This window comes from Pristiophorus japonicus, chromosome 1, assembly GCF_044704955.1.
Source record: "Pristiophorus japonicus isolate sPriJap1 chromosome 1, sPriJap1.hap1, whole genome shotgun sequence".
NCBI lineage: Eukaryota > Metazoa > Chordata > Chondrichthyes > Pristiophoridae > Pristiophorus > Pristiophorus japonicus.
Window position 1 is genome coordinate 423,203,826 of NC_091977.1, and position 17,174 is coordinate 423,220,999.

General features: G+C 48.0%; 1 protein-coding gene across 1 annotated transcript in view; it reads left to right on the plus strand.

Moving 5' to 3' along the window:
• Positions 1 to 17,174, plus strand: part of LOC139275249 (peroxidasin homolog) — an 813,818-nt gene that overhangs the window by 478,345 nt on the left and 318,299 nt on the right. Inside the window, exon 4 of the mRNA XM_070892453.1 lies at positions 2,016 to 2,087. Within this exon, the coding sequence (XP_070748554.1) occupies positions 2,016 to 2,087 (72 nt within the window). The remainder of the gene's footprint in view (positions 1 to 2,015; positions 2,088 to 17,174) is intronic.

Below are 17,174 nucleotides of genomic sequence, written 5' to 3' on the forward strand. Positions count from 1 at the left end.
TGCTTGGTTCCACTCTTACCTATTCAATCGTAGCCAGAGTATCTTCAGTAATGGCATCCATCGCTGACCCCCTTCTTTCTCATTTGCATGCAGCTCCTTGGCAATACCATCCACAAATATTGGGTCAGCTTCCACATGTGCACTGATGACACCCAGCCCTATCTCTTCACAACTGCTGTGCTGGCAGATTGCTTGTCTGGCATTCAGTCTTGGATGAGCCGCAATTTCCTTCAGCCTAACATTTGGACGACTGAAGCCATCATCTTTGGCCCCGCCACAAACTCTGTAGTCATGCCTCCAACTCCATCCCCTTCCTCAACCACTGTCTCAGGCCAAACCAGACTTTACACAAGCTTGCCCTATTTGACCACGAACTGAGTTTCCAACCGTACATATTCTCCATCACAAAGACTGCCTACATTCATTTCCATAGCATTGCCTGCCTCTGACACTACCTCAGCCCACCTGCTGATGAAATCCTTGTTTATGTTTTTGTTATCTCCAGACTCAACTATTCAATGCTCTCCTGACTGGTCTCCCATTCTCCACCATCTGTAAACTTCTATCACCTCTGTCTTCCCTGATCTATATGCCCTCCAATGTCTCACATTTAAAATTATTATACTCATGTTTAAATCTTTTACTGGGCCCTGCCATCATTATCTCTATAGCCTCCAGCCCTACAACCCCCACCTCCTCCATCTGTTTGACTAAGCTTTTGGTCACCTTCCCAATGTCTCTTTCTTTGCCTTAGTGTCCATTTTTAAATTATGCCTCTTTGAAGCATCTTGGAATATTTTTCCAACTTTAAAGAGCATCAAATAAACACATGCCATTACGACAAGGAAGTTAAAAGTGAACATGAGCCACTCTCTCCTTATACTGTGCTAACCCTGGGTGTCTAAACATGTCTTTCTTTCTCCTATTCTATGTCTGGTGCTCCTCCTAGGTGCAACTTAAGGGTCATTTTCATGAGAGGTGGCTGGGTGCTTCTGTGCTATAAGAGTTGTGGAACTGAATTGGCCTTACTCTCATGGCAACTTGGTGACTGATAGGTACTGTTAGTTGCATCTCTGGAGCTTGTATGGTGCTCTAAGGGGGAAGACCAAATGCCTGATATGTGCCAGCATGTCCTGAAGCCAACAGCCAGTTGCTGTAAAGGCCACTGCAGTCCTGAAAATGATTGTCTCAGGCTCCCTCCAGGCTGCCACAGAGCATATTAGCAACACCAGCCAATCTGCAGTCCATTCAAGTATAAAGCAGGTGATTGTTGCATTGCTTGCCAGAACAAACAACTCCATCACTTTCCGAATGAACAACTAGAAACAGCAGAAGAAAGCCTTGGATTTTGCCCAGATTACAATATTTCCCAAAGTCCATGGTATCATTAATTACATAGACATAGCCTTGCATGTTCTACCCACAATAGTGACATCACAGAGCTTCCCATTTAACAATGCGTAGCTAGTTTGTGTCTATTTGCATGGATTGTGCTGGTTAATACACATTTTCCTGTCAGCAGTCATGACACCTTTATTTTACAATAATCCATTGTCCTTCTTTTTGATCCTGGAAAACAAAAGTGCAACATTAGCTCCTTGGAGACCAAGGCCACCCACTACCTGGCTTACAGTACCTTGTGGCGTTCACATAAACCTGCTGAAGACAGGTATAATGAGGTCGATGCAGCAAAAAAACTATCATAAAACACATCTTAAGAATGGTAAAGCAGAGATACAAATGCCTGACTAGGTCTGAGGACTTCCTAAAATACTGTGCAATGTGGAATAAATATGGAGCTTTGGGTGGAAGGGGGCTTCTGAGGGTCAGAATAAAGATGCTGAGAATTAGAGGGAATTAAATAGAGACTTGTGGAGAAAAATATTATAGGAAATGTGGAAAGGGCAGAGAAATGGAATTTCAGCAGATAATGGCAGGTGAGTTGGCACTGACGTTGACTAAATGGGTTCTTCTGTACCAATGTTTCTATGGTTAAATTTCTGATTTATTTTCAGCTACCTGTACAAGAATAACATTCGTGTAATTGACAGGCAAGCATTTAAAGGACTCGTGTCACTGGAGCAGCTGTAAGTAAATGTCATATTTTCTAAATGAATTTAAATATTTTAGGAATCTTTGTTATATTAACAATACATTTCTGTACCTTTTAAAGTATTTGGCCCTGAAATTCTTGGGAGTCCATTCCATCAGTGCAAGTGTGACGGCCCGACCGCTCTCGTCCAAAGCCAGAGACCCAGTTACAATCCTGAAGATGAGGCTATTTGCATAATCAGAGCAAGTGAAAGGCACATGTAAGGGAATTTCAGCAATGTTTGCCTCAATATGTCCACATTTATCCTGCTTGGGGTACCCTCAGGTCCTCCCATGCCACAGAAAATATATGAAGAAAGAATCTTCACTTCGAGCAGAGCTATTGTGCTTTCAGGGCTAGCTCAATTAATCTGTTCTGAGATTGATTACCTTACTCTAGGAAAGGTTTGGGGCCTTTCTAGGCCTATAATGGTACAATTGCTTGCTCCCAACAGGCATATCAGGAGGCGTCCTGGATGAAATTTCCCAAGAAAGCCTGGGCCCTAAGATATGCCTTCTTGATGTAGATCCACCATGCCCCTATTCCACAGGAATTTAAAGGGCTGCAGTAAATTGGGCAGAATTATGGTGAAGCCAGCTTCCACCCCAAATTCCTGGCCACCATGAGCAGAAATCAGGCTTTCCAAGATCTGCAGCACCAGTAATTTCAGGTCCTTTGGTTTTACTCCACTTTTAATTCATGCCTCCTCTCCATTTTAAGTACATACCATACATAGGTTGAGAAGGCAATTGTTCCAGTCACAGGAGAGATGATGCTCCATAATCGGTTGCACGCAATCCTATTTCTTTTCCTCACTCTGAAGACTCTCCAAGTTCCACTCACTGACTCACCAATTCCCTCACTCTGAAGATGCAACTTTCCCTCAATGTTACCCTCAATATTGAAGCTGGAAAGGGCAATTTGCCGTCGTCAGAATTAAGGCCTCAAGTTTTCGGTTACTGGTTTGTGGTTCCTGTCTTTCAGTATGAGTGGCCCAGATTCTGTCCGAATCTCCAGCATAATTGGTAATAATGATTTAAGATAATTGAGTGTACACATTACCTTCCATAAAACACTAATTAAACACCGGAGAGCAAATTGACAGATCTCTTTATTATGCATTACTTTTTCACCCTATTCCTTTCTATATTGATACATTCCGCAAACACTTTGGGCTCAATTTTCCCCAGTTATCTGCACCGTTTCTTTGGTGTGTGCAGCTTTTTTGGCGTAAATTAAAATATCCCAGTTTCCCCAAAGTTTTTGCGCCAGCGTAACTCAGTTAGTTACGAATATTTTAGGTTAGTACTTTTTTGCATCATGTGGGCGTAACCTGATGTCTGCACCAGTTTTTCAGATTTAGGCAAGTTTGGCCAATTTACCTATTTCCTGGGACGGCGTATGTGACCACTCCCAAAAAACCTTCTGGGCACTTAAGAAAAACCAATGCACATTAAAAAATCGGTGCAGAAAGACGCCAGAAGTTTTGGAGGGGGTCAAGAAGACAAAGAATATGCATCATTGAAGCTTAAATTTTTTCAAAGTCAAATGGGAGAAAATGGAAGTCTAATGCAATTCTTTAATTTTTGTTTTCTTTCAAAATACTGGGCTCAAGTGTCGGAGCGTCGGCTGGCAGAATCGCTCCCTCGCCCGGACACAGGGGCTCGGGGCTCGGCTTCAAAAGAAGCCTGGGGCGTGTAAGCCGAACTGAAGGGATGAGAACCCTTATACATACAGCAACTTCAAAAGAAGTCTAGGGAGTGTGGTGAATGCCGGGCCCGTGTGTCCGGGCGAGGGTGCGATTCTGCTGGCTGGCGCTCGAGCCCGGTGAGGAGATGTTCAGTCGATGGTGGGGTGTTGCTTTGAAAAAAATCAAACATTAAAGAATTGCATTAGACTTTGTTGCCCCAAATGTCATCATTGAATGCCTAGCTTCCCATTCTAAGCAAGCCTATTACGCATGCGCAGACCAGGGTGTGGTTCATACTCGGGCATCGACTTTGGGGAGAGAGAGAGAGAGGAAAGAAGGTTTAAGTTCTTTGTCCTGCTGTTTTGAGCTTCTTGCAAAGCTACAATTTAATTATGGCGCAATATTGACAATGCCAAACTATGTGCAAACCTTTGCATGATTGTGCTGTGGAGGAGATGATTGATTAGACATCATCGCATGAGGAACCTCAGAGCATGTAGGATGATGGGCAGGAGACCTTAACCACATCGGGTATATCGAGACAGGCGTTCATACCTGCACCTGAGTGATGCAGACTGTGTGAGAAGGCTGCGTTTCCACAAAGAAGGTGTAACCGAGAGCTGTGAATTAGTAAAAGTAGACCTGCACCCTAGAAGCATCAGGACTGCTTTGTCAGTTGAAGTAAAGGTTACACTGCACTTCCATTTCATGTATCTGGATCATTCTAAGCCACAACTGGGGATGTGTGCGCCATTTCTCAACATGCAACATATATCTGCATTTGCCAGGTGACTGCTGCACTATATGCCCAGAGGAATGAATACATAAAGTTCCCCATGACCGCCCAAGCAATGTGTGACAGGGCTATGGGCTTCTCCAGGATTGCTGGCTTCCCAAAGGTACAAGGCTGCATTGATTGTACCCACATTGCCTTGTGAGCACCTTTGAAGGATTCCGAGATGTACAGGAACAGAAAAGGCTTCCACTCTGTGAATGGGCGGCTCGTCTGCATCTCATCATGTCAGTTGATGCGAGATACCCTGAGAGCATCCATGATGTGTTCATCCTACACGTGAACGCTATATCTGCCATGTTTCACCGCAGCCAAAAGGGCAGAGCTGGTTGCTGGGAGACAAGGGGCACGGCCTTGCCATCTGGCTCATAACACCGCTATGCATAAACCGGACAGAAGCTGAGTGGGAATACAACATGTCACACATTGCAACATGCAGCATAATAGAGAGGACTATTGGCATCTTCAAGCAGCATTTCTGATGCCTGGACCATTCCAGAGGCTACTTGCAATACTCCCCTGAGATTGTCGGTCAGTTCATTGTTGTGTGCTACATGCTGCATAACTTAGCCATCATAAGGCAGCAGCAGATGATAGTAGAAGACCCACCTGAGGTGAGAATGGCTGATGATGAGGAGGAACATGCAGATGACAAGGAGGAGGAGGAGGCAGAAGAGGAAGTCATGCAACTACCTGTACCTGGAGCACGATGGCGGAGTAGGGTGGGCCGTCGTGCCCCTTTAACGATTGCTCGAGCCTTGTGCCAGCAGCTCATTTGTGAACACTTTGCTGCCTGAAGGCTCAGCAGCAACTATTCCAAATGGACCATGTTCCATAATGTTGTATTGTGTTAATGGAACAAATAATGGAAATGTTTCTTCTTTAGTTCAAAAGGTTGTGTTAATAATGGAACAATTAATGGAAATGATTCAGTTATAACTGAAAATATATATTTTATTCAAAAGTTTAACAAACACTTGTTTGTACTTAACTTAACTTTAATAAAAATATTCTTGTATCAACCTTTAAAGTTTTCGATTAAGATCAATTACAAACTTTAAGATCACTTACAAACTTTAACATCACTTAAAAACTTTAAGATCACTTACAAACTTTTAAACTTGTAAATTTACATCACTTGCAAAAAACTTTTAAGAATAGTTACAACAGTAACAACAATAATAACAACAACAACAGCAGTAAAAAAAAGGCTACATGCATCTCTCCTCCACCTTATTCTAAGACCGCTCGCTGCGCTTGGTCTTGGTGACTCCAACTCTGCTTGCCGGCGGTGGCACAGCGTTTCTCGGGTTGGTACCAAACTTATTCTTTCGAGCATCTCGGGTAATGCGCACTTCTTGATGGCGGCTGTGCGCAGGTGGTAATGTGGAAAGCCCGGCTTGGGCCTCTTCAGAGGCTGGTCTGGGGATTGGAGTGGGAGTGGCAGTTGATTCTGTCAATGGCCACGGGGTCTGGATGTGTTCCCTTATTGCAGCAACTAACTCCAACAATCCCTCCCTCATGCACCCTAACAGTGTCTCACCTACCTGCAACATTCCATCCCTCATGTTCGCCGACAGTGTATCAGCTACCTGCGACATTTCGTCCCTCATATTCACTGACAGTGTATCAGGTGCCTGCGAAATTCCCTCCCTCATGTTCACCAACAGTGTAGCAGCTACCTGCGACGTTCCCTCCCTCATGTGCCCGGACAGTGTTCCCATTTCTCGTGAGAGTGTTGTTACTTCTGCTAACATTCCAGATATCTCATCACCCACCCCACTGTTGGTGTACAGGAGTGATCGTGTAAGGTCAATGCTCTCTGCACTCCTTGCCATCATCTGAACCACATCTGTTAGATCCTGCACCTTAGGAGAGCACTGTCAAGTTCTCCTTCCCCTCCTCACCCTGGGGTATGGCTCATTGCATCTCACTGGGACCTGCAGCCTCGGATGGTGGGGCCCTGGGTGTGGCTTGCTGCATCCCATTGGGACCCACAGTCTTGGATGATGATGCCCTGAGTGTGGCTCGCTGCATCCCACTGGGTCTCGCAGCCTCGGGCGATGGGGCCCTCGGTGTGCCTTTCTGCACCCCACTGGGACCACAGCCTCGGACTGTGCGAAACCATGGGATGTCCCAACACTAATACCACTCAGGAAGGGGGCTGGCACCTCAATAGAAACATGAAAACATAGAAAATGAGTGCAGGAGCAGGCCATTCGGACCTTTGAGCCTGCACCGCCATTCAATATGATCATGGCTGATTATGCAACTTCAGTACCCCACTCCTGCCTTCTCTTCATACCCCCAAATCTGCTTAGCCGTAAGGGCCACATCTAACTCCCTCTTTAATATATCCACGAACTGGACTCAACAACTTTCTGTGGTAGAGAATTCCACAGGTTCACCACTCTCTGGGTGAAAAAGTTTCTCCTCATCGCGGTCCTATATGGCTTACCCCTTATGCTTAGACTGTGTCCCCTGGTTCTGGACTTCCCCAACATCAGGAACGTTCTTCCTGCATCTAACCTGTTCAGTCCCCTCATAATTTTATATGTTTCTATGAGATCCCCTCTCATTCTTCTAAATTCCAGTGAGTATAAGCCTAGCCAATCCAGTCTTTCTTCATATGTCAGTCCTGCCATCCCGGGAATTAGTCTGGTGAACCTTCGCTGCACTCCCTCAATAGCATGAATGACCTTCCTCAGATTAGGAGACCAAAACTGCACACAATACTCAGTGTGTGGTCTCACCAAGGCCCTGTACAACTGCAGTAAGACCTCCCTGCTTCTATGCTGAAATCCTCTCGCTATGAAGGCCAGCATGCCATTTGCTTTCTTTACTGCCTGCTGTACCTGCATGCCTACCTTCAGTTACTGATGTACCATGACATCCAGGTCTCGTTGCACCTCCCCTTTTACTTATCTATCACCATTCAGATAATAATCTGCCTTCCTGCTTTTGCCACCAAAGTGGATAACCTCACATTTATCCACATGATACTGCATCTGCCATGCATTTGCCCATTCACCTAACCTGTCCAAGTCCCCCTGCAGCCTCTTAGCATCCTCCTCACAGCTCACACTGCCATCCAGCTTAGTGTCATCTGCAAACTTAGAGATATTACATTCAATTCCTTCGTCTAAATCATTAATGTATATTGTAAATAGCTGGTGTCCCAGCACTGAACCTTGCGGTACCCCACTAGTCACTGCCTGCCATTCTGAAAAGGACCTGTTTATTCCCACTCTTTGCTTCCTTTCTGCCAACCAGTTCTCTATCCACGTCAATACATTACCCCCAATACCATGTGCCTTAAGTTTGTATACTAATCTCTTGTGTAGGACCTTGTCAAAAGCCTTTTGAAAGTCCAAATACACCACATCCACTGGTTCTCCCTTGTCCACTCTACTAGTTACTTGCTCAAAAATCTCGAGAAGATTTGTCAAGCATGATTTCCCTTTCATAAATCCATGCTGACTTGGACTGATCCTGTCGCTGCTTTCCAAATGTACAGCTATTACATCTTTAATGACTGATTCCAGAATTTTCCCCACCACCGATGTCAGGCTAACCGGTCTATAATTCCGTGTTTCCGCTCTCCCTCCTTTTTTAAAAAGTGGGGTTACATTAGCTACCCTCCAATCCATAGGTACTGATCCAGAGTCCATGGAATTTTGGAAAATGAGCACCAATACATCTACTATTTCTAGGGCCACTTCCTTAAGTTCTCTGGGATGCAGACTATCAGGCCCTGGGGATTTATCGGCCTTCAGTCCCATCAGTTTCCCAAACACCATTTCCTGACTAATAAGGATTTCGCTCAGTTCCTCCTTCCCGCTAGACCCTCGGTCCTCTAGCATTTTCGGGAGGTTATTCGTGTCTTCCTTAAGACACTGGGCAGCACCTGCACATCCTCCAGAGTGAGTACGAGTTGGGGCTTCAACCTCCCATGCCCCTCCCCCTCACCCCTGTCATGTATGTAACATACAAATCACTGACTCCACACGGTCTGGTGTTGATCTAACTTGCTGTGACCTTAGTCCTTTATTGAACAGCTCCAGAGTGCTCCACAGGTGTGGTAGGCAGCCTTTTATACTGCCCTGTGCAGGTACTTTCATGTCTCCCACCACAGCACCCTCTTTGGTGCACCATTGTACTTATCATACATTTAATGTACCAGAGCAAGGCACGACATTACTGCCCCCGCCAGTTCAAAATGCCATTGCTTGAATCCCATAAATCGAAAAACGCATTAGCCCATTGGTAATGTTGATCATGGATCGACGTCCCTGAATTTAAACACAGTGACTATTCAGCATTGAAATATTAACTCTTGTCGTAATTCGCAATTAATGTCCATTATTTTAAACACAGTGACCACCCAGCACTAAAATATTACTTCTTGTCATAAATCCATCATCCTACATTCACATAGCACACTTAGACTTGCTCTAGTCTTACAAAAGTCCAAAAGTCTTTATGTGGGGACCGCAGTGGTGTGAGGCTCTTTTAAGACTCCCGGGAGCATTTCCCTTTTAAGACGCCATCTTGTGGCTCCCACGAGTCTTCCTTTGGGCGTCGCCATCTTAGGTGTTCTGCTGACCTAGAAAGAAGAAGAAACAAGGAAGGAGGGAAAGGGAAAAAGCAAAACGACCCACATCAATCCCTCTTGCAGCGATGGCTCCCTGGACTCGATCAGTCACAGTAAGTCGCTCCGTGCTTGCTGCCGCATCTGCCGCTCTGCCTCACGTCCCTCCGAGTTGTGCCCGCCGTCGCCACCGCCGCGGCCTCCGCTCCCGCCGTGGCCGCCCCTCCTGCGGCCGCCATTGGCGCCCCTCCTGCGGCCTTCATGGCCGCCACCATCGCGCCCGACTGTTCCGCTGCGTGGGCCCCCCGGATCTGCCGGCCATCGATGGGCCTCCCGCTTCTCGCCCGCAGCGCCCCGCCGGCCCGCACCGCAGCAATAGGCCCGCACCTGTAACTTTGAGTGGAGGCTGACCTGCAAACCTGTTCTTCCAGAGTCTGCTCGTCTGTGGAGGCTGAGGCTGCAGGATTGCTTGGGGTCAGGAGTTCTGGGCTGCTGTCGCCTGTGTGTGGATTTAGGCTGCAGCTCCAGCTCGGTTGGCGCTGCTCTTTGGGAAGCCGGGGAGCAGCAGTCTGTGGAGGAGAGAAGTCTTCACAGCTCCCATGGACCTTTCCCTTCCATTTTCTGCCGAGGAGCGTTGGCCCATCACCTGCAATGACTCATAAGGGTAAACCGTGCGTCTCGCCTCCGTGAGATACTTGCACATCCGCTCTGCCGAGAACATGTATCAGTTCCTTGGTGTAGGTACGCAGCTTCGCCGTGACCAGGACCAGCTTGGGTCATGCAGCCGGGTTACCCCACAGTTTCTCTAAAGTTCTCTGACTCATCAATGATGGACCCGATCCCGTATCCACTGCCATACTCACTGGGACTCCGTCAATTTTTACTTCCATTATCACTTGGGGCGAATTGTCGGTGCACATAACCAGTCCCAACCCCTCATCTTCTTCTGCCTACTCCTCGCTGAACAGTGCATCACCCCCCATCTCTTCAGCCACATGGTGAGTCCGATTTCTTTTACACATATGCTAAAGGTGGCCTTTCAGGTGGCAGGTATTGCACGTATACTCCGCAAACCTGCATCGGTGAGCCCCATGGCTTCCTCCGCAGCACCAGCATGGTGCTGCTTGATTGGCCCCCCTCAGCGGACTCTGAGTTCCAGGACCCCGAGGTCTGTGCTCTCTGCCCCGGGCAGAGCCACGTTCTGCAGTTTTGTCCATGGTGGGCGCTATGCTGTGGACAGTGCCTGCCGGGTTCGAGACTGTGTGGATCATTTGCTTGGTGCTGCAAGTCGAGGTCATATATGCCCGGCTGATGGCGATGGCCTTTGTCAGGGTGACTGTGGGTTCCGTGGCTAGCAGCTTGTGAAGGAGGCCCTCGTGGCCAATCCCCATGACGAAAATGTCCCGCAACGCCTCGTCAAGGTGTGCGCCAAAATCACACGGTGCCGCGAGTCTCCTGAGGTCCGCGGCATATTTGGTGACATCCTGGCCCTCAGGTCTGCAGTGATGGTAAAATTTGTATCTGGCCGTGAGGATGCTCTCCTTCAGTTTCAACTGGTCATGAATGAGTGCGACTAGCTCCTCATATGACTTGTCTCTGGCGCTCGCAGGTGCCAGCAAATCCCTGACGAGACAGTAAACCTCCTCGCCACAACTGGAAAGCAATATCGCCTTACGCTTACCTCTCATTTCGTCCGTGCTCCCTGTCAGGTCGTTTGCTGTGAAGTAATACTCAAGCCTTTCCGTAAAGGCCTCCCAATCATTTCCCACGGTAAAATCCTTTAACGAGCCCAGAGTAGTCATGGTTGCGTGGAGTTCGCCCGCTTCCTCGTCGCCACTGTCGTGTATGTAACATACAAATCACTGACTCCACACGGTCTGGTGTTGATCTAACTGCTGTCACCTTAATCCTTTATTGAACAGCTCCAGAGTGCTCCACAGGTATGGTGGGCAGCCTTTTATACTGTTTCATGCTGGTACTTTCAGGTCTCCCACCACAGCGCCCTCTGTGGTGCACCATTGTACTTATCATACATTTAATGTACCAGAGCAATACACAACAACCCCCATGCTCTTGATCTGGAAGGTGGGATTTGTCATGTATTCAACCAGCATTGTAACCCATGTATAATCTGACCTAAGTTGTACACTGTGAGAATACTGACCACTAGGTGGTGAACTTGTGGGAGACACTCCTAACCTGGACCTTCAGGTATAAAAGGGGAAGCTCCACCCACTTTCATCACTTGAGTGCTAAGGGATAAAGGACAGGTCACAGACTGACCTTCTCTCAAGCATGGGCCATGTGTGCATTTATACTGTATAGTAAGGACGTATAAATGGTGACGAGAAACTGGGGTTTAAACCACGCGAGCATGGCCACTAGCAGAACAGACGAGAGGTATTGTGTTAAGGAATGGTTGGGACAGAGATTCAACATTGTTAAAGCAGCACACAGTTCTCCAGGCAGACAAGGGCAATCGGGCATGCCCCAACATGTAGTCGAACCCAGAGGGGGAGTTCGACAGAGACAATGGCAAGCTGAACAGCGATTCACGCCATTACAAGGGACAATGCGTCCAGTAATGGGGCCATCAACACCTGTTAATAGCACACTCAAGGACAGTCACAGGGGCAGTCAGGGACGATTGACTGGCAAGGGGCCTTTTGTTTCAAACAACAACTCATGTTGGAGGCTTGGAGACACACACTCAGCTGGACTTTGCAGAGATGAGCAAAATACCTGCAGAAATTGCAGAAATGAACGCTGGGGGAAATCACTGGAAGCTGAAGTTCAGCGAGTTCATGTGGAGCACGTATACAGTTCATATACCAGGACGCCACCGATAATGATGAAAGTGCTCCTCAATGGTATCCCAGTATCAATGGAGCTAGACACGGGGGCCAGCCAGTCCCTGATGGGTATCAAACAGTTCGAAAAGTTGTGGGCGTCCAAGGCCAGGAGGCCAAAATTATCGCCGATTGACGCACAGCTATGGACATACACAAAGGAGATCATTCCGGTGCTAGGCAGCGCCACGGTAGTCGTGACCCACAAAGATTCGGAGAACAGGTTGCCACTCTAGATTGTCCCGGGGGACAGTCCCGCACGACTGGGGAGGAGTTGGCTTGCTGTCATGAACTGGAAATGGGGCAATGTCAATGCAATTTCCTCTGTGGAGCGAGTATCATGCTCACAGATCCTGGACAAATTTGGCTCATTATTTCAACCCGGCATTGGCACTTTCATGGGGGCCAAAGTAGTGATTCACATAAACCCGGACGCCAGGCCAGAACACCACAAGGCCAGAGCGGTGCCGTAGGTGATGCGGCAAAAGATAGAGGGCGAATTGGACCGCCTGCTGAGGGAAGGCATCATCTCGCCAGTCGAATTCAGTGACTGGGCGAGCCCGATTGTGCTGGTGCTCATGGGGAATGGGTCGGTCAGGATATGTGGTGATTACAAGGCCACCATCAATCGGGTGTCACTCCAAGACCAGTACCCGCTACCAAGAGCGGAGGACCTCTTTGCGACGCTATCCGGTGGCAAACTTTTTTCAAAATTGGACCTGACCTCAGCTTACCTGACTCAGGAGCTGGCGAGTGAGTCGAAGAAGCTGACCACCATCACGACACACAAGGGGTTGTTTGAGTACAACAGATGTCCGTTCGGGATTCGCTCGGCCGCCGTGATCTTCCAACGAAATATGGAAAGCCTCCTCAAGTCGATTCCAGGGACGGTGGTTTTTCAGGACGACATCCTCATCATGGGTTACGATACTGAAGAACACCTCCACAACCTGGAGGAGATGCTACGCAGACTGGACCGGGTAGGGCTGCGACTGAAAAAGGCGAAGTGCGTCTTCCTAGCTCCAGAGATAGAATTCCTGGGGATGAGGGTAACAGCAGATGGGATCAGCCCTACTGCGTCCAAGACGGAAGTGATCCAGAGAGCACCCAGACCCCGTAACACGATGGAGCTGCGTTCGTTCCAGGGGCTCCTGAACTATTTTGATAACTTTCTTCCCAAATTGAGCACGCTGCTAGAGCCGGTACATGTGCTGCTACACAAAGGTCGTGAATGGGTCTGGGGGGACAGCCAGGAAAGGGCTGTTAATAGAGCATGCAATTTTTTATGTTCCAACAATCTGTTAACGCTATATGACCCATGTAAGAAACTTGTGTTAACGTGCGATGCGTCGTCCTATGGTGTCGGGTGTGTGTTGCAGCATGTCAATGCCAAGGGTCAGTTACAGCCGGTAGCTTATGCTTCCAAAAGTCTGTCCCAGGCAGAAAGGGGCTACGGGATGGTAGAAAAGGAGGTGCTCGCATGTGTATGTGCGGTAAAGAAAATGCACCAGTTCCTGTTTGGCAGGAAATTTGAGCTGGAGACAGATCACAAACCCCTAACATCCCTTTTGGCCGACAACAAGGCCATAAATGCAAACGCATCGGCCTGCATACAGAGGTGGGCACTCACGTTAGCCACCTATGACTATACAATTCGGCACAGACCGGGCACCGAAAACTGCGCCGATGCACTTAGCAGGCTCCCACTAGCCACCACTGAGGGGACTACCAAGCATGCTGCTGAGATGGTCATGGCTGTTGAAGCTTTCGGAAGCGAAGGCTCACCCGTGACAGCCCGTCAGATTAAAGTCTGGATAAATAGTGACCCGCTATTGTCTCTAGTCAAGAAATGTGTCCTGAATGGGGACGAGGCAGCCACGTACAGGGCATGCCCTGAGGAATTTAAACCATTTCACAGGCGCAGGGATGAACTCTCGATTCAGGCCGATTGCCTACTGTGGGGAAACCGCATAGTCATGCCCCAGATGGGCAGAGAGGTGTTCATCAGAGAACTCCACAATGAGCACCCGGGCATTGTCATAATGAAGGCAATTGCCAGGTCACACGTTTGGTGGCCAGGGATAGACGCAGATCTGGAACTTTGTGTTCGCAGGTGCAACACGTGTGCCCAGCTGGGCAATGCGCCCAGCGAAGCCCCCCTTAGCCCCTGGCCATGACCCGCCAAGCCTTGGTCACGCATCCATGTGGACTACGCAGGTCCTTTCATGGGAAAAATGTTTTTTGGTTGTCGTAGACACCTACTCCAAATGGATCGAGTGTGACATTTTAAATTCAAGCACATCCTCGGCCACGGTAGAAAGTCTACGGGCAATGTTCGCCGCCCATGGTCTACTGGACATCTTGGTCAGCGACAATGGCCTGTGCTTCACAAGTACTGAATTCCAGGACTTCATGGCAGGCAATGGAATTAACCATGTCAGAACGGCACCGTTCAAGCCGGCCTCAAACGGCCAGGCAGAACGAGCAGTGCAGATAATCAAACAGGGGATGCTCAGAATTCAAGGGGTTTCCCTACAAAGCCGCTTAGCACGCTTCCTGTTGGCCTACAGATCCCGACCACACTCGCTCACAGTGGTTCCACCCGCAGAGCTGCTAATGAAAAGGACGCTCAAAACCCGGTTATCCCTTATACACCGCACCATGAAAGAAATTGTCGACAGCAGGCGCCAGTCACAATATCACTACCATGACAGGAATGTGAGGGCGCGATGTATTGATGTAAATGACCCTGTTTTTGTCCTCAACTACGCTGCAGGGCCAAAATGGCTCGCAGGCACTGTGATTGCCAAAGAGGGAAATAGGAATCTGGTCGTTAAACTTACCAATGGACAAATCTACCGCAAACACATGGATCAAACAAAAAGGAGGTTCAGCAATCCCATAGAAGAAGCAGAGGAAGAACACGATATAGAGTTCACTCCACCACAGGTGACCGAACACCGGAACCAAAGGGAAGAGAGCCCAGTCATTGTGGGCAGTCCGGACAGGCCTGAGGCACCGCAAACAGCAGACATTCAGGCCAGCGCCCAACAATCGGAGCCTCAACTCAGGCGCTCTACAAGAGAATGTAAACCACCAGAGAGACTCAATCTGTGATCCCAATAAGACTTTGGGGGGGGAGGTGATGTCATGTATTCAACTAGCATTGTAACCCATGTATAATCTGATCTAAGTTGTACACCGTGAGAACAATGACCACGAGGTGGTGAATTTGTGTGGGAGACACTCCTAACCTGGACCTTCAGGTATAAAAGGGGAAGCTCCACTCACTTTCATCACTTGAGTGCAAAGGAATAAAGGACAGGTCACAGACTGACCTTCTCTCAAGCATGGGCCTCGTGTGTATTTATACTCTATAGTAAGGACGTATCAGGATTGGACGATGTTCTCATCAGGCTCGTCCGTGTCTGAATCTTCTTCTGCATCGGCTTCAGCCTCGTCAAGGTTGGCCTCAAGTTCTGCAAAATATAACAGAACAGACAAATGGTTAGCAGCAGAGGAGGGGGCAGGGTGGCATGAGTAGGTTCACACGGTGCAGGCAGCAGGCTCATTTGAAGGACCACGATAAATTATAGCACATTGTATCAACCGAAGCACAGCTGACAGAGATATTCCCGTGAACCGAAGCATGGTTAGCCCGCGCAGTCCTTGACTTTTAGGAAAGCCAGCCTGGAATTTGCAGGACCTACTCTCTCCCTCAAGTGTGGGCCCAGCTTGTGCAGTACAGATTGTTTTTCTCCAGGCAGGACCCATCAAAGCAGCGACCCTGTTTTCCAAGGGTGTCAGTGGGTGCAGATTTACCGGGCCTCCTCCTGTTCGAGTTCTTTCCCTTTTGTTGTGTGCCACCTTCCTCTGCAAAGATTAAAATCTAAGTTTTTAGAGAGGGTGTCTTTCTGCTGGGTGGGACATATACAGATGGTCACATTTACAATTGTAATTCCAGTGAATAAATGAAAATATTACTTGCACTAACTACTTGACTAAGGTCCTCCACTTCTTTTTGCACTGGCCTGCAGACCTCGGGATGGTCACCATTTCACAGTAATCTTCTGCAGGTTGGTTCCAGTGTTTCTTCATTTCTTTTGGTGAAACTTTTATGTGACCTCTGCTGGTGTCCAGCTCGTGCCATCTGGCCTCAATTACAGTAACTAGTGCCTCCACTTTGTCCTGTGAGAAACTCTTGGTCCTTGAGCCACGTTGCATATTGCAGCTCTGATTTTTCCAATGAGAATTAAAGTCGTCACACACAACTGGCTCTTTAAAAATGGCCGAATGCAGACCAGGAGCTGTACTGGGCATGCACACCCATAGCAGTCACGTAAAAAAAAGTCTTTTTTTTTTTCATGCATGTGCAGAAGATGGGGCATCGTTTTTTTCAGCCCAGACATTAGGCTCCAGCCCCGAAGCTAAAGGATAGGCTACGCGGCACCAATTTTAAAAAGTGGATTGGGGAAACTTACAAGTTTTTGTTTGCAGTAGTCGGGGACAAAAAAACAGGAATAACTCTTGTAATATGCAAAAAAATGGCATTGGGGAAAATTGAGCCCATTATCCTGAATTTTCCAATCAGGTCTGCCCAATTTATATCCTGATAGAAATGGTGGATCTTCACCCACTTCATGTGTCTTTTCTATTTCTGGTGTACTATATTGGGAGAAGCAAGACTCTGCTTGAAATGGGCAAAGAGATTCACTTAAGTATTAAAATATGGTCAGTAATGTCCTGTTCATCTTTTTGCAATGTTTGAGCATGTAAGAAATCCATTCATATTGATGCCTATGTGAACTGAGCCCCGATAAGAACACAGAGGTGGGAGGGGTTCGGGTGGGGGAGGTACAGTACAGACTTCTGAAAACCAGACATTTCGGCGAGCAGCGAGAAGCGGAGGATCGGCGGGTGGGCAGCGAGGTTCGAAATCCAACAAAACCCAAAATCCGGCACGGATTCGGTCCCCAGCAAGGTCCAAAATCCGGCAAAACCCGAAATCCGGCACGGATTCGGTCCCCAGTATTCCGGATTTCAGACTATTGATTTTCTTGTCTGAAATCCGGAAAAACCCAAAAACTGTCATAGACTCGGCCCCTGCAGGCATTGTACCTGTAGGCATTTTGCTGGCCGGGAAGCTCAGAAGTACGCTT